Source organism: Microtus ochrogaster, unplaced genomic scaffold (assembly GCF_000317375.1).
Source record: "Microtus ochrogaster isolate Prairie Vole_2 unplaced genomic scaffold, MicOch1.0 UNK6, whole genome shotgun sequence".
NCBI lineage: Eukaryota > Metazoa > Chordata > Mammalia > Rodentia > Cricetidae > Microtus > Microtus ochrogaster.
In genome coordinates, this window is record NW_004949104.1 from 12,660,988 (window position 1) to 12,678,787 (window position 17,800).

At 45.1% G+C, this 17,800-nt stretch overlaps 1 protein-coding gene across 2 annotated transcripts in view; it reads right to left on the minus strand.

Annotated features, from left to right (window-relative positions):
• Ccdc117 (coiled-coil domain containing 117) overlaps positions 1 to 4,727 on the minus strand; it is a 12,652-nt gene extending 7,925 nt beyond the window's left edge. Inside the window, exons 1-2 of one of the 2 annotated variants that reach the window (XM_005366170.3) lie at positions 4,402 to 4,727; positions 3,935 to 3,985 (exon numbers count right to left, since the gene is read on the minus strand). In XM_005366170.3, the coding sequence (XP_005366227.1) occupies positions 3,935 to 3,985; positions 4,402 to 4,583 (233 nt within the window). In that variant the 5' untranslated portion in view covers positions 4,584 to 4,727. Of the gene's footprint in view, positions 1 to 3,934; positions 3,989 to 4,401 lie in introns of both variants that reach the window. The other variant, XM_026788758.1, reaches the window with a different exon arrangement.
• Positions 4,728 to 17,800: the final 13,073 nt, after the last annotated feature.

A 17,800-nucleotide genomic window follows, 5' to 3' on the forward strand; every position in this document is an offset into this window, starting at 1 on the left:
GGCTTTCCTTAGTTATGATAAAAGATAAATTAGATATAAAACTTTAGACTCACAAAGATAAAATAGATGACAGAATATTTTCTACAAATAGACTAAATATTTTAACTGTAATTCTTGCTTGATACCTGTTTTGTTATATATAATTTTACTATGTTAAAGTTAAAATCTTCCTTTTATTTACACAGAAAAGGGGAGATGATGAAGGATTCCCCTCTGTATGCTATAAATATGCTTTATTACCATTGGTTAATAAAGAAGCTGCTTTGGCCTATGGCAGGGCAGAATATAGCTGGGGAGGGGGGACAAAACTGAATGCAGGGAGAATGAAGGTGGAGCCAGGCAGGCACCATGCTGCCTCCCAGAAATCAATGTGAGGTAACAAACCAGGAGCCTCACGGTAAAATATAAAATAACAGAAATGAGTTAAGATATAAAAGCTAGCTAGAAATATGCCTGAGCCATTGGCCAAACAGTATTGTAATTAATATAGTTTCTGTGTGACTATTTAGGTCTGGGCAGCTGGGAAATAAAAGCGCAGTCTCCATTTACATCTAAAAATCTTTAGTTTTTTTTCTACAGCTAGAATATCATGTCTTTTTTCCCTTCACAGCTTCTCTGAGAAATTTTCTTTTTCTTTTTCCTTTTTTACTAATTTATGCAACACCTCCAAGACTTTAACCTTTTAAAGGAAAAAATCTGTAGGAAAGATCAAGTGGGAAGCAAAGCAACAAAAAAGACAAAGTAGGGCTGGAGAGGTGGCTCAGCAGTCAAGAGCATTATCCAGTGGACACAGGTTCAATTTCCAGTACCCACAAATATCTGTAATTCCAGTTCCAGGGAATTCTACACTCTGTCCTGGCCTCTAAAAGCACCAGGCACATACCTGGTTGGTGCACAGACATAAACACAGGCAGAACACCCACACATATTGAAAAGACAAAGCAGTTCTGCCCCAGCTACATTTTAACATTGCTGCATCATATTCCCTGACCCACATGAGAAAGTATCTGGCTGTCACCCTATATTTCCTTAGAGTAAACACATGCATCTACTAGAGTATGCTTCAAGTACCATAAGAACAGACCATTAGCACAAATATCTTGCCTTTGGCTGTCTGTCCCTGACTAATGTCTAGGACAGCCAGAATTACATGAAATTCTGTCAAGAAAAAAAAAAAAAGAAGAAGAAGCTTTAGGCTGGATGTGGTAGTGCATGCCTGTGAAACACCAGCTGAGAAAAAGCATAAATTGAGACAGAAAAGGCAATTTCCCAGAGTAACAATTCATCTATGAAATAGTTCTTTGATTTTTAGGTTATTTCATGATTGTAGGCTTGCTCTGCTAATAACTGAAGATCAATAGTGGTTAAGCTCTAAAGAAAACATGAACTAAAAGGCATCTAGGAGCTGCTTAAGAGTATGCACCGCAACTACAAGACCCAAGTTCAGTTCCCAGCACCCACATCAGGTGGCTCACAACCACCTACAACTTCAGCTCCAGGGACTCTACCACTTTCCGGGCATCAGCATACATGCGTGAATGCACACTCACACACAAATAAAACTGAAACACAACTGAAAGGCTTCTAGATACTGAGAAGAACAATAAAGGTGGCGAACTCAGCAGTACACATCTGGGCACACACCCAAATGTCTAAGCCATCTCCCTCAAGGCCTCAATCTCGCCATTCACAAAACAAAGGTAGTTAACTTTTTAAACTGATAGTTTCTACCCCCCCTCCCTACCCCCCAGGGTTTCTCTGTGTCTCTGGCTATCTTGGAACTCATTCTGCAGACCAGACTAGCTTTAAACACAGAGAGATCTGCCTGCCTCTGCCTCCCAGGCACTGGGATTAAAGGTGTGTTAGTTTGTACACTTTAAACAAACACTAGAATCAATAATTCAACAATCTAGAGCACTACGAAAAAACAAAAAGGTTCTTGTGTTTTCTAAAGCAACCCTAAGGCAACAACCCCCCCCCCCCCAAATCTAGGAATTGATTTAAGGCAATGTTTTGGACTGGGGTAAACAGTTCGGAGGGAAGAGTGTTTGTCATGAAAGTATGAGGACCTGAGTTCAATCCCCAGAACCAACATAAAAAATGTCAAGCATGGTGACTCGTAATAGTAGCACCAGAGGGGCAGCGAGAACAATTCCCCTGGGATCTGCTTGACCCCCTCACCTCAGCTTAATGTTGAGCTCCAAAACTCTGCTTCAAAAACTAGATGGGCAGCTAGGGAGACAGCTCTGTGGATAAAACACATGCCGGCCAGAATGAAAAAGAGAATATACTTGGATGACAGGTAGGTATGGTAGCCCACTGTAATTTAGGGCACAGAAGAGAGGGGATTCACAGAGTAAGCAAAATGCAAGCTCTGGGCTCAAGTGAGATATCCTGTCTTAAAATATAACATGAAGCGCAACTGAGGAAGACCCCTGATGTCAACCTTTGGCCTCCACATACTTGAGGGCAGAATGAGACCTTTTCTCAAAACAAACAAAAGGTGAATGATACTTAAGAAACAACATCCAAGATCTACTTCTGCTTCCTGTACCCCAAGTCTACCTTTACTCACTATTCATAAAAATAAGCAACCTTCAAGCATTGTTTTTTTTTAATTATGAGTCTAAGCATCAACAAATCTGGCCAATTCAAAGTTTTTTTTAAAATTCTTTTTAAGCCAGAGTCTAAGCAGGCAGCAAGTCAATCTGTTACTGAGGATGGTCTTGAATGTCTAATCCTCCTGCCTCCATCTTCCTCAAAGAGCTGAGATTACTGGCTTTTGCTTGTTTTCTATAGTGCAGGGCTGGCCTCACACTCTGTGATCTCACCCTCAGAATGTTGGAATTACTGGAGTGAGCCATCAATCTCAGAAAAGAATTCGGTTTTTACAAGGAGTGGGAGTAGAACCATACAGGCGGGTACAGGGCTTGGGACAAATGAAGCTCAATGGGGAGAGCTTAAGGAAAAACAAAGTAAGTAAAGACGCTTGCCCTCAAACTGACAACTTGAATTTGATCCTAGAACCCACATGGTGGGAGAGAATCAACTTCCAAATGTTGTTCTCTAACATACCCACCATGGCATTTGTGCACATATGCAATAATAAAAAATAAGAGAAGAGCCGGGAGGTGGTGGCGCACACCTTTAATCCCAGCAGCACCCAGGAGGCAGAGGCAGGTGGATCTCTGTGAGTTCAAGGCGAGCCTGGTCCACAAGAGCTACTTCTAGGACAGGCTTCAAAGCTACAGAGAAATCCTGTGTGTGTGTGGGGGGGGAGGACGGACAAAAAACCAAAACAAACAAACAAACAAAACCAAGCAAGCAAGCAGGTCTTGAGGTGTGGTGACATTTAATCTCAACAGGCGGAGGCAAGCAGATCTCTAAGTCTGAGGTTAGCCTGCTCTACAAAGTGAGTTTCTCACTAGGTGGATTACATAGTGAGGCTGTCTCTAAAAGCAAAACCCAACAGGTAGACCTTGTATACACTCATTTGGATTAAGCTGCAAAATAGCAGAGAAAAAGGAAGCCCAGCCCCCACGCATTGCAGTGTGAAAGGGTAGCTAGCTACAAAAGCTAACAACTGAAACACACATGGCCATAAAGTTTCTGAACTTCTATTTTCCTCAGGAGAAGAAACAGGTTACAAGGTTACCTCTTGTCAAGAACACAAACTCTTTCCAATTTATATTTTTTGATGTTCCTCCCCCCTCCCAATTCTGTGTCTATAATGACACAGTTTAAAATTCAAACATTACATTGGTTACAAAGTGAGTTTTTCTCTACCTGACTGCTACCCAGTTCCTGCCCCTAAAAGGCACACAATGTCAGTAGTTTAGAAGAGACACATATGCTTCACCTTTTTCACTTAAATTAGGATACGTGTGTTAAGCTAACAGCGATCACAAAGAGGACAAATGGTCCCGAAACTTACTCTTCATCCTCCGCCAATCGCTTGTGTTTCTTTCTACAGTGAATGGAAACACTGCTGGAACAAACAAAAACAAATCAGTCAACCAAGACAGTAACTTAAATATATAAGATTTCTGCATCCCGTCGTTCTCGCTCTACTTATCGGGATCTCCCGCCACAAACTGCATATCCCTTCTCTGTGCCCAAGATCAGTCATGTCTTGCGGAGGACTCTAAATAACCAGACTAGGAAATCTGAAGTTGTCACTTCTGTCGGGGTAGTGACAGTTATGCACTCGCTCCAGGTCCCATTTCTGGGCCGATGAGGAATCGCGGTGTCCCAGAGACTCTCAAAGTTGTCCCGGCCGGCGGCCGCGCGTGTAGAGGGAGCGGCCAGGCCCGAGGACCCTCGGTGGGTCGCCAAGTCGGCGACCCGGGACTCACGGTTAACGTCCTGCGGGGTAACGGGCCCGCCCCACCTGCTCCTCACCGTCCGCGCGCTGCTCTCCCGCCTGGGCCGCTAGGAGCAACGCGGGCGCCCGGCCGCGGGGCCAGGTCGGGGCCGGTGGCTCCTGGCGGGAAGGCCCGGCCCGCGAAGGCCGGCGACGGCTGCAGGAAGTCCGCGCTGCCACTCAGAGGGAGGCCGCTGAAGGGCCGGCCGAGCGCCGCCATGGCTTCCAAGACGAGGCTGCGTACGCCACCCCAGTCGCTAGTGTATCCTCAGGTCCCGCAGTGGCGGCCACCGCCGCTGCCCACAAGAACCCGCCTCCGAACCCGCTTCGATCCCCCACGTCACGCCTTCTAGAACCCTCCACTCCGGACCGCCCAGAGACACGTCGGGATTTGTTATGTATAGTGGGCCCCTGTCGTGAGGCATGCCGGGAGTTGTGGTTCTTGAGGACTACAAGTAAGATGGCTGGCGATGTTCTTGGCGAATCGCTGGAGGTCAGGTCGCCCCGCAGGCGCTTAGGATGACAGAGTCCTAAGCCGTGACACAGAGCTTTGAGCTAGGCGTGGTGGTTCATCACTATCCTCCCAGCTCTTATGTGGTGGAGACAGGATGATCTAACATTTGAGGCCAACTTTGACTATGTAGCATGGTCTAGGCTAGCCTGGTTTTTATGAGACCCGCCCCCCCCAAAGGGGGGGGAGTTATATATGCCTCTACTTCCTCTGTAGTAAAGCAGGATAAAAGTGTTTTCAGAGTTGAGGTGAGGAGTAAATAAGTTTTAAAAAAATCTAAAGGTGCAGCAGGGCATAGTGGCACACACAATTTAATCCCAGCAGTTCCAGGGCAGAGGCAGGAGGATCTCTGTGAGTTCGAGGTCACTTTGGTCTACATAGCGAGTTTCAGGCAAGCCTCAGTTACCTAGAGAGACCCTGTATCAAAGCAAAACAAAACAAAATGTCTAATGGTGAGACCTGACCACCGGAGTATTATTCTAGAACCTATGGTGGATGGAAACCAACTCCAAAAAGTTGTTCTTCTACCCGTGGGTCTTGGTGTGCACCCCACCCTCAGGTACATACATTTGTTCTCATGTGTGTTAGGAATATTCTTAAGACGAGCCTCTCCACCAACGCAAATAATTCCAATCAGACCAAATTAGATAGAATAAAAGATGCCCACTTTTAATGCAGTGCTCCCGGGTGGCACCGGGAAAGCGTGGCGAGGGGAAGACGAGGGGAAGAGAGCAGGGAAGGCCAGGCGCAACCTGGAGACCACCTGTTCCATTTCTGGGCAGCAGCCTAAACAGTGGTCCTGACCCTCCCTGGGGAGGGGTCACTGTTTGCCCGGCTTTCCCAGAGGAGGAGTCCAGGCCAAGGAGACTCCCAGGGGAGGGGGCTTGAAATGAAGCTTCCTGCTCCATTGATGCTCAAAGGATAAATGCTAGGGGCTGGGGTCTCACTTTTGACCAAATATCCCAGAGGCCTTGGATATAGGAGTATCAGGGTCTGGGGTCTCACTTTTGACCAAACACCCCAGAGTTCTTGGATATAGGTTCGTTGGCTCAAGTCTGGTTACTTCCTGCGGGCATGGGGCGACATGGGATGGGGAGCTGGGAGTTGGTGGGCTCCTGCTCAGCATGAGGAGTGGCTGGAGCAGCATTCAGTTTACTGTCATCCTGGAATCCTCAGGCAGTTGCTTTTTTTTTTTTTTTTTTTTTTTGATTTTTCTAGACAGGGTTTCTCCGTCCTGGAACTAGCTCTTGTAGACCAGGCTGGCCTCAAACTCACAGAGATCCTCCTGCCTCTGCCTCCCGAGTGCTGGGATTAAAGGCATGCACCACCACCACCTGGCCAGGCAGCTGCTTTTTGAGGGAGATGAAAAGGCAGGAGGATAGGAGAAAAAAATATTGAATATGAATATGAATAGGGCTAGCCATGGGAAGTCATTAACTACCAGAAAGAATGGAACAGAGAAGTGCCCTGGTTGTACAGGTGAGGCTCAGGTGTATCAAGATACAACCAGATTTTAGTTGGTAGGTGTCCTTGATCCAGGAGAGTTGTACCAATAGTGAAGTCCCAGGAGCTGGTGCAGGTGTTTGGCATTGTCTGGGGAGCCTTTGTAACTTTGTAAGTTGGTCTTGGCCCAGACAGAAGGAGTGACTTGTAAAACATGCTTGAAAATGAAAGTGGCTAAAACACTCTCTGGAGACTGTTAGCCTTTACCAGACCAGATTTTCTTTTGATAATGCAGCAGAACTTTTCCCCAGAACCTGTAGGTATCTGTAAGACAACTGTAACAGATTTACATCTTGCTGTCATAGCAAAAGGCTATTGCTTTAGGTTAAAAGGTATAAACATTTTAAAAGACAATTATAGGGAATTGAAAACTCTGGATTTTTAAGATACACCGGAAACCCGTTAGTCCTGGACTATGAAGCCTGTGAAAGAGGCATACCTGTCTGTATTCTAGCAGGAAACTTAACCAATAAAGTAATGAGCTACCAGTACCTAAGTCATCAAATGCCTTTAGACAAATTTGGGAGGGATGAATGAGCAAAAATGAGACAGCTTTTTGGCTACTCAGGCAACCCCAAATCTCTTCCCAGTCCTTGGAGAACACCAGTCTTAGAAGCAGTGTTTGCCGTTAGCTGCTGAGTACAAGAGGCCCAAAAATTTTCCTGTGGGGGCGGGGGGGGGATGGTGGGGGATTTAGTCTACCTGTCTCGGTGGGATGAGAACATTGATTCCCTGGGTAGCATCCAGGAAGCTGAAGAGGTGGAAGGCTGCTTTTTTCTGTGTGGGTGGCTTTGCCAAACCCAAAGGCAAGCCTGGAGGCAGAAGGTCTTCTGTAACCATGCATCTTCTTGGAGGAGCTATAGGGTGCTGCGGAAGCTGGCATGTCTCTGAGTTAGAAGCTCTTTTGTTAAATGCCATACTCTCAGATCTGTAAAGGCACTTGAGAATTGGGTTATTTATTACCTGTTATTTTAAACTGGGCATATAAACTAAATCCAATTAGTTACAGTTTACCAATGCTAGTAAACATAAGTCAAAGAATACTAGCACATGTGGGTATTCTTACCCAAGATGGCAGAGCGGTCAAAATGAAGATTACCCACGTGTTTTGTATTTTTCCAGAGCTGTTTTAGCCTGGAGTTATAAATTTTACTGATTTTAAAACAAGCACACATGCACACAGAAACATAACTTGAGCATAATATGAAAACATACTCACATATTTACACAGACATACTGTGGCCACATTATTCAAACAGACAGACAAAACACTTTTAGAAACCTGTCTCAGCTGACCAACTTAAAAACCCCGGTGTAGATAGGCGGTAGAAGCCAGGGAAACACATTAGCAGATGCTGTGAGAGAAAACCAAAACAAAAGGACTAAAGCACTACCTGGTTAGAGCGAAAGGACAGGAAAAACGATCCATTTTAGAGAATTTTAGAGTGAGGCAAACAGCAAACAACAGGAAGGGAGCAGGAGCCCCCAGCATTCTGGGAAGTTGTCTGTCTTGGGCAAGTGGGGCTTATAGGTTGGAGGCATTTTTGTTTTATAGGTCTCTTAAACACAGTAATTTAAACCTAAAACCTAAGATTAACCATCACACAGAGAGACTAAAGGATTTAGATAGAGGCTAGGGATGATGGAGAGATGGCCTAACTAATAAAAGAGAAATATTAAGCCTTTAATATTAAGGAATAGGCAGAGATCTTCCAGGGACTTGGACCACTTCTTTCCACTCTTTCATGATCTGGTGCTTCTGGTCATGGTGGCTGTCTTCCAGCATGTTTTGCTCCCTCTGCATCTCCTGGCAACTCTGCCTCTCTTCTTCCAGTGTCTGGCTGTCCTGCCTATACCTCCTGTCTTGCTAATGACTGTTTAGCTTTTTATTAAACCAATAAGAAGGTGTCTTGGTGAAGACAAATTTTCACAGTGTATAAAAAGGTTATTCCACAACACACGATGATTTCCATATGTATGCATATGCATATGTATATATGTGTGCCCAAACATAGATGTATGTGCAGGCACATGTGTGCCTTTGTCTCTATGTATTGATACATGTATACATATTGATGTGTGTGTATACATATGTGCTTATACTTACATATTCACTTGTTTCATATGTGTATATTTATACCTGTGTTTGCACACATATGTTCTTGTCTGTTTATGCGCCCTTGCATGCTTATATGTACATATGCGTGCATTCATTTGAAAATGTGGGTCTATGTACAATGTTTATATGTCCACATCTTTCTGTGTGTATATGTCCGTGAATGTATCTGTAGGCCTGTGTATAGTCTGTGTCCAATGCATAGGTATGTTCATTTAAATGTACCAATTTGTGAGTCTATGTGTACATAAGTACAGAAATGTACATGTATATATGTGTGTTTATATGTAGATGTTTTGTGCACAAATGTGTGTGCCCTCTGTGTCTCCGAGGTCTATGTTTTATCTCAGGGGAGATGAAGATGTAAGAGTGTAACATCTCTCAAAGTCTTTGTGCTTCAGGTGCACCAGTGCTGAACTCATCCAAAGAACACATTCTTCATCTTAATTAAGACTATTAGGTGGTCACACTGGGCAGAGAGAGATTCTATGTATCAAACAGAAATTCTAGAACAGGGTACTATGTGGTCATCTTCCTGTAACTTTGCGGTTGTCACACTGAGTTGAAACATGTTTGTCCTGATAGCTAGGAATGAATTGAGATGAATGGAGCTGACAAAAGGTTTACAGGAAATGGAAACTAAACCTGGAGACATCTAGACAATTAGAAATCACACTACAGGTGAGAACGGTGTAAGTCCCGGTCTCTGGCCTCCATCTTTGGAGGCCCTGTCCCTATGCCCGCCAAACCTTGGCCCCTCTCCTGAGGAGGTGCCAGGTAGCCCGCCAAAACCTTGACCACTTCCCCAGTCTATTTAAACTGCTCCCCGGAAAGTCCTGGTGTGCTGGTGTGGTCGTGTGCACCTTTACTGGGTTGAGATAGCCATAGCTAACTCCTAAGTCTCTTGAACTTCAATGGACAGGACTTCACACGACACCTGCCTTCTCACCTTCCCCAACCAAGGAACAGATGCCTGGCATCTCCAGGGTGACAGTTCACAGGATGCCTTTCCAGCTATACCTCTCGCTGAGCATGGACCTACCAGGTGGTCACATTTCCAGTTCCCCTCGGGACCACCCCAGAGCACTGGAATCCCATTAAAACCTGGATATCCTTTAATTTGGCTTGTTGTGATTTGACTTGATTGGGATTTTTGGGTCAGCAGAGAGCTCACATTAGGAAAATTTATAACATCCGGAACTGTCTAAGCAAGCACTCTATACGTTCCTTTCTCAAATCACTACAAACACTCGAGTCCTCCGTAAAGCTATTCACTGGACTATCCTAGAGACGATAGGGACCCAGCCGACCTGTGTCCACAACTCTTGTTGTAGTCCAGTGATGCTGTCTGGGTCAGGCTGGTAGCCACAGGGGCACGGAAACCAGCCTGGAAAGGACTTTACCCTGCACTCCAATGGCTGTGAAGGTAGCTGGCATTACACCACGGATCCACCACACCCAGGTCAAGAAAGTGGAAGCCACAGATGCTCCAAATGGGCTGTCTCTGGACTATGGACCCGTTGAGATTAAGGTTTCATCGGGGCTTTGGGTTTTCCCCTCCCTGGACCACACTGCCTCCTTCTGAATCTTGTGTTTTGCACCATGGCTATGAATACTGGGTCATGGGTCTAATCTCCACTACCCTCAGGCCTGCACTGGAAACTGAGAAACCCATATTCCATCTTGACTTTTATTTGTGGATGCCCATTCTAAGTGGTTGTATGGAAAAAAGCAAAGATATGGGAATTTATCATCTTTTGTGATAGAATATAGAGTTTACAATTCTATGCATGCCCTGTGGCTGGGCCCCCTAGTTCTAGAAACAGGCGAGTTTCCATTGCAAAAATTGGGTTTGTAAAATTAAGGTTTCTTGAAAAATTCCTTTAAAAAAGTATGGTCTTTGGAAAACCTGGGGAATCAGACTCTTTGCCACAGGAAGGGACCCCAAGATAGAGTTAATCATTACCACTCAAAAATCAGCCATGATTGCTGGTTATGCTAGACACCTGGCTCCCACACCGTAGGAAAAGGAGGAACTGAACAGACCATCGGTTCATTGACTGACAAAATCATTGCCTCTGGGGACAGCCCGAATTAATGTTAGAGGACTTACAAGGGTCTGCAACTTGTCTAATATCTAAACCTAGGCATTTCCCCTCATTCTGATGCCAGGTATTCTGCCCTACAGGTTAGTTCGTCTGGACAGGAACAACATTGCCCAGCCTCTGAGACTGTCTGGTGGGTATAAACCAATGGTTGACTAAACATGCCTCTTCTGATACTTTCCAAACTAAGTAGACAGGTTAGTCAGGACCAAGAGATATTACAATTTTGTTTCTGAATTAAAACAACAGTTAGGCTCCATGACTGAAATGGGCCTACAAAGTTGGAGAATCTTCGATCTTCATGAGATAAAAGAAGCTAGGTATGGCTTGGGGAGAAACCTTTTGTTTTTATGATAATTGATCAGGAGTAATTAGGGGAAACCTTGCAATCATTGGGGAAAAACTTGGTACACTCTCTGTTCTCTTGGTCGCTCTTGCTAACTACCCTGCTATCTGAACCTCAACTAAGACACAGCTGTGCTAGTCATTGATGGCGTTAAGGGACCTGGCAAGGCAACTTCAGGAAGGTTTGTTTAGACTCCTTTCCAGGGTACAGACCATCATGGTGAGGGAGACATGGTGGCAGCAGCTTGAGCAGCCAGCTGGTCACATGCATGCACAGTCGGCCAGCAGAGGGCGATGCATGCTCATGCCCAGCTCCCCGCAGCAGCTTGAGCAGCCGGCTGGTCAGGCACGCAGTAGGCCAGCAGAGGGGATGCTTGCTTAGGGCAGGCTCCCTTTCTCCTTTAGGAGTAAGTTTCCCCACACAGGGAATGGTGGAGTCTACTTTGAGGGAGGCTGCCTCACCTTATTAGTCTAACCTAGATATTCACTGTCATGGGTATAGCAGGCTTTCTCTTGGCCAACAACCAGCTCCCAAATCATGACACAGAGACTAATTATTAATTATATTAGTTATATAATTAGTTATATTAGTTATATAATATATATTAGTTCAGACTTGTTGCTGGCTAGCTTTTTTTTTTTAACTTAAACTAGTTTCTCTTCATCTACCTTTTGCCTTGGGCTTTTTACCTTTATTTCATTCTGTATGTCCTACTGTGTGTCTGTCTGTCTGGCAGTTGCCTGGCCCTGGTCTTTTCCCTATCTTTCTCCCTCATTCTTGCTTCTTCCTCTCTCTCTGGAGTTCTCTTCCTACTTATTCTGTCTGCCAGCACTGCCTATCCCTCTACTGTCTAACTATTGGCTGTTCAGGTTTTATTTATTAAACCAATCAGGTGCTTTAGATAGGCAAGTGAAACAGCAACACACTAAACAAATGCAGCATAAACAGATGTAACACCTTTACATGGTTAAACAGATGCAGTGTAAAGAAATATAACACATCTCTACATAGTTAAAGTAATGCTCCACAAAATTCTTTTTTTGTTTTCTTTTGGGTGTTTTTTTATTTTATTTTATGTTGGTTTTTCAAGACAGAGTTTCTTGATGTAACAATCCTAGCAGTCCTGGATCTAGCTCTTGTGAACAGGGTGGCCTTGAACTCACAGAGATCTACCTGCCTCTACCTCCTGAGTGCTGGGTTTAAAGGCATATGCCACCACTGCCTGGCTTTTTTTTCTTGTTATTCTTATTAGTCTAACTTGTATATTCCCTTTCATGGGGCCAGAGGCTTGTCTAAGTGAGTCAAGGTCATGTCATTGGCAGCACTAACTGTGCCAACAGTCTAGTTCACATTCACTGTTTCTTATACTCACTGTCTACTTAATCACATTCCTTGTCAACCTAGGCAGATTTTAAACATTTAGACTTTTGGTAATAATTAGGGTGAGAACCAGGGATTGCCCCATTAAGTGCAGAGATGATTTTAATTTCCCTAAGTGTTGTGAAATATTATTTGAAGATGTGTTACATTTGTTTATGCTGTGGAACATTTGTTTAACGATGTAAAGATGTGCTGCATTCTTTTATACTGCATTTGTTTAACTCTGTGAGGCTATGATTCTTTGCCTGTCTAAAACACCTGCTGGTCTAATAAAGCACTAAATAGGCAATAGGAAGGCGGGAGGACGGAAAGGAGAATCCGCAGGCAAAGAGAATAAATAAAAGGAGAAAAAGAGTGATAGGGAAGCAGGAGAGATCAAGGAGTAAGAGAAGAGGGGCCAGCCGCCCAGCTACACAGCCAGCACAGAATAAGAAAGAGAAGATATACAGAAACAGAGAAAGGTAAAAGCCCAGAGGCAAAAGATAGATGGGACAAGTTAAGAAAAGCTGGCTAGAAATTATTCAAGGTAAGGCTAGGCATTTACAAGTAAGAACAAGACTCTGTGTGTATTTATTTGGGAGCTGGGTGGCAAGTCCCTCCAAAGAACAAAGAATAAAGAATAAAAAAAATATTTCGGTGCCCAACGTGGGGCCCGTATTTCCATGTAGGGCCTGAGAAATAGGAAAAATAAAGAAAAGGAAAGGAAAAAGAAAAAGGACCCGGCTCCTTTAAGAGGTGCTGCCTCTCAGCTGGCAGGGCTAAACAGAAACAACAAGCTGAGGAAGAACCCACTGTGGCAGCAGAGGCACCATATTCTTACAGCTAGGAAGGCTGAATTCAGTTCCTGGCCACACACCTCCAACCTGCCTGAGAACTTTAGGCTAGGCTTTCAGGACCCACAGTGAGTGGAGCCACAGCGGGTAGATTCATGTCTGCAAGAAAAGGGGGGGGTTGATATTGATATGGTAGGATAAGATAGATAACTGCTGTGGTATAATGCTTTTGCATGCTGTAAATAATTTGTCATTCATATTAGTTTAATAAAACACTGATTGGCCTGTAGCCAGCCAGAGAGTATAGATGGAGCAAACAGACTAAGAGAATTCTGGGAAGAAAGGTGGGAGACACAGTCACCAGCAAGACACAGAGGAAGCAAGATGACAGACACACTTTCTCCCACAAGGCCACACCTACTCCAACAAAGTCACCTAGCAATACCATTCCCTATGGCCCTATGTGGGGGGGGGTCAATTATATAAAAGTACAAGTGGGAAGTAGACATGGACTTCCACCACTAACAAAGAAGCTATCTACAATTAATACCCTATTGCTAAGGAAAAATAATTTTTCTCCAATGGAGTCTCCCTGGGTCTGTTACCCACACTTCAGGGTAGACCCCATCCGTGCACAGTAGTTGGCCAACACAAACAGACTCAATGATAATTTTGTAGACTTGTTTCATATGCTTTGTTTGGGCATTTTTTGTCTTATTAGTCACTTGCTTGTATATTTTGGCTTCTGTTTTTGTGGTCTTTGTATGTGTGTTTCCTGTTTTTTATTGTTTGTTTTTTAAAGAGTCAGAAAGAAAAGGCTTGGAATTGGGTGAATAGTGAGGTGAGGAGGATGTGGGAGGAGTCTGGGGAGGGGGAAAGTGTAATCAGAATCTATTGTATGGAAAGTTTTTTCAATAAAAGGATTTATTTTTGTTTAGTGAGTGTTGAGGGGTGGTAAATTGCATGTGTATAGGTGCCCACCGCGGCCAGAGAGGACACTGGACCCCTGAAGCTGGACTTACACACAGTTGTGAGCTACCAGACTAGACACCTTCAGACAGAAAAATCTGAGCAACAATGAACACAGTACAATTGTGTTTAATTCCAATAGCATTCGGAGAGACAAAGGGGAACAGATAGCGATTACACAGCTGCTGGGAATCAAACCTTGGTCTTCCAGAAGAGCAGCAAACATCCCTACTGTGCATGCTTACACTCAAATTCTGTCCTTCCTGTTCTACTTGGCTGGCTTTCTGAGGTGGAACAAAATCATAGATGGTTCCCCACATGCTCTCACTGCTGATGGACTGGTTCTGAGCTCCTTAGGACAGGTCAGTTGGGGGCTCCAGTGCATGGCTGCAACCCTGCCGTTCCCACATCCACTATTCACTACTCTGGAGTCCCAACTCAGCTTTCATCCTTGCATGAAATGCCTCCCTTTTCTTCCGACTTAAAATACCTACATCTGTCTTGACCACGTGCTCTCAGAATCTCAACTACAGCACCTCTCTAGTGACCCGAGGCACAATGGCATCTACTCGGGGATAAGACTCTGTGGTCACTATCCCTACTGGGTTTACATCAGCCTCATATGGAAAACTGGGCATCCGCTTGTGTATAAAGGAAGGCCATGTTTTCCCTTGATTCCTAGACCTGCCATACAAACAGAAGACGCACTGAACGTTCAGATGTGTGAGTTAAGATACTAAAACTGTAAGCAAGCCCCCAGTTTAATGCTTTTTTAACATAAGAGTTTCCTTGGTGTCTATTCACAGCAATAGAACGGTGGTTAAGACCCTCAGCATGTTTATTACAAGTAGCTGACCAAGCAGGCAGGTTAGCTAGTCTCTGAGGGGTGTCATCTCAGGCTGCAGTCACCCAGAAGGAGATAGCTGTCATTGAGACTTTCTGTACATACTGTCAACACCTATACCTGGACTGGGGGAAGGCCTTGCCAGTCCTGTGAATCTGAGACCTTTGGCCTCTTTTGACATCGCCATGGTGCTCACCTTGTGAATGCTCATTCATACAGGGGCACACTTGCTCCTCACAAGGAGGGGACTAATGGCAGAGTCTGAACTCTTCCTTTAAGCCTGGGTCTCTTTCACGGTGTTATTTTAATGTATGCTGTCCCACCATTGTTTGTTTCTTAGTTATTTCTTTGCATGGCAGGATGGATGCAAAGCAGGGTGGGGGTTATACTCTGCTTTGTCCTTCCTGAGCACTCCTGCTTTGGGAGCAACCATGTGAACGGTCAGCAAGGGCTGGGTTAGGGGCAGCAGTGTGCTGAGGTTAGGCTTCCATTGTTGATGGCACCTAGGAAGCATGAGATAGGGCCCAGGCAGAAATGGGAGCTTGCAGGGAGGTGTGGAAATTGATGTAAGGAATCAAGGATGTGGAGAAGACATTGGTCAAAGAACTAGTATAGAGAATAAATGTTACAGCATAGATGGAAAGTGTCCCGGCAGTTGGGAGCCAAGGAATATCACAAAGTCACACCACACAGCAAAACTCACACAAGAGATTTATTAGAAGAGAAAATAAAAAACAACAGGAGGGTGGCTGTCTCTGCTCAGGCAAGAAACAGCAGGAAACAGAACAGAAGACAGGGTTTATATAGCTTTTCTTGGGCGGGGGCAGAGCTTTCCAAGATGAAGATTGGTAAAAATTTCAAGTCCAGAGTTTGGTGGGTGGGGGCTGAGTCCAGCCTTTAGGGCATTTAGAATGTTCTATGGGTGCAGTTGGAGGTCCTAAGGGGAGGGGCTGGGCCAATGTGTGTCTCAAGAAACTTACATGGGAAGTTGGAGAGTCAGTCAAATCCTGGCTGGCAACTGCTACTAGTAGGCTTACTTGAAAAATTAGTGTGTAGTGGCCAGACAGATGGAAGAAGCATAGAAATAGGAGGAGAAGGGGGAGGAAGTGGGTGAATAGCAGGAGGAGAAAGAGAGGAGGAAGAAGTGGAAGAAAAGCAGATAGAGGAAGAGGAGGAAGAAGGAAAAGAGGAAGAAGAGAAAGAAGGAAGAGGACATGGAGGAAGAGGAGGAAGAAGAAGAGAAAAAAAAAGAAGAGGGCATGGAGGAAGAGGAGGAAGATGTAGGGTAAAAGGGCCAGTCAAAGAAACACACCCTGACCCTGAAACCAGAGCCAAAGGTAAAGAATGGCCAGTGAAAGAAACACACTTTGGCCCTGAAACCAGAGCCAAAAAAACACACTCTGCCCCTGACAAACTCTGCACAAAAACCAGCCAATCACTGAGCAGGAAAACCAATCCTTGAACACGAAATCCAGCCAATCTCTGAGCTTGTCCAAATTCAGGGATTGAAATCTGACCAATTCCCATCCTGAAACTCTTCACCCTGCAAAGACTGTGCCCCTAAGAAGTTTATATAAGTCCTGCACCTGCTCAGTTTGCTCTGCTGTTCCCCACGCTGGCATAGGCAGCCACCCACCTGGATTCTTCCCAATAAATCTCTCGGATAAGGTTTCACCTGGGGGAGTAGAGTTGTTACATTCTGGAGGACCTGAGCAGATCTGTTACTATTTCCCTGGGGAAAGCCTCCCCTGCCGGAGCAGAATTGTTTACATTGGGGAAACCTTTCCCAGGAGCAGAGGTGCAAGCTACTCCGTTGCTTACTGTGACTTTGTGATAATCTTTGGCTCCAGGCTGCTAGGAGCCCTTTCCATCTGAGCTGTAATGCTTACAGTAGAGGAGGGGGAGGAGGAAGAAGAGGAACTAGGCAATGGGGCAAGGCTGTGACACCAGGACCCAGCTGCTTAAAGAGGCATTATAACATAATTAGGAAAAGAAATGTCCGGGACAGTGGTCAATTAAAAGGTAAAGTTCTTAACTATTACACTATGATCCAAATAAACCCTGCAGATTTAAAAGGAAAAAATGAACACAGCGATCATATTCCCAAGGGTCAAATAAGTGGGGTAGGAGGCAGCAGAGGTCTGTTTTCATTTCATCTGGAGAGTGCAGATTCTTTCACATCGACTTGTACTTGATGACACACATCAGCACCGTCTATGAAAACACCAAAACAGCATTCTGTTGTCGCAACTTCTGGTGGAGGTGGGGAGGTGGTAGGGAGATGGTGGGGAGGCATAATCGGCCCAAATGGAGATTCTGAGAGGATTTGTTCGCTTGTTGAGAAAGGATCTCACTATGTCACCCAGGCTGGCGGGGCATTCAAGATACTACCCTCTTCAAAGTTAGAATTCTGAGGCAGGTTTTCTTGGAGATGAGTCTTCAGCCGCATGAAGATCCACTCTAAGGGAGCTCCATTCCAAGATTGCGAGCAGACCTTGAGCATGGCATCTGGATCCTCCTCCTAGCGGTGCACGTGTTGGACACTTGAATGCCCAGTAGTTCATGAGCCTGGCATGAGCACTGAGCACTGTCGGTTGCCTGAGGTGATTGGTGCCCAAGGTCCACTCTGGAGCATGCGCACACGGCGTTGCTTGGCAACGACAGTTCTGCCAACTGCCTAAGAGGTGGAGGGATGTTAAACCTTGGGGCTTCTCTGTGGGCACATCCTGGCGAGATTCCGAGACTTGGTTGGCTCTGCATTAGTACTGGAAGTGGCTAAGATTGGGACCCAGAGGTACTGGGTTCCTGTGAGCACTGCACTGAGGCTGTTAATGGGAGAAGGGAAGGCAATGTAATCAAGAGTCCAGGGTGAAGAGCCGCAGTCTGAGTC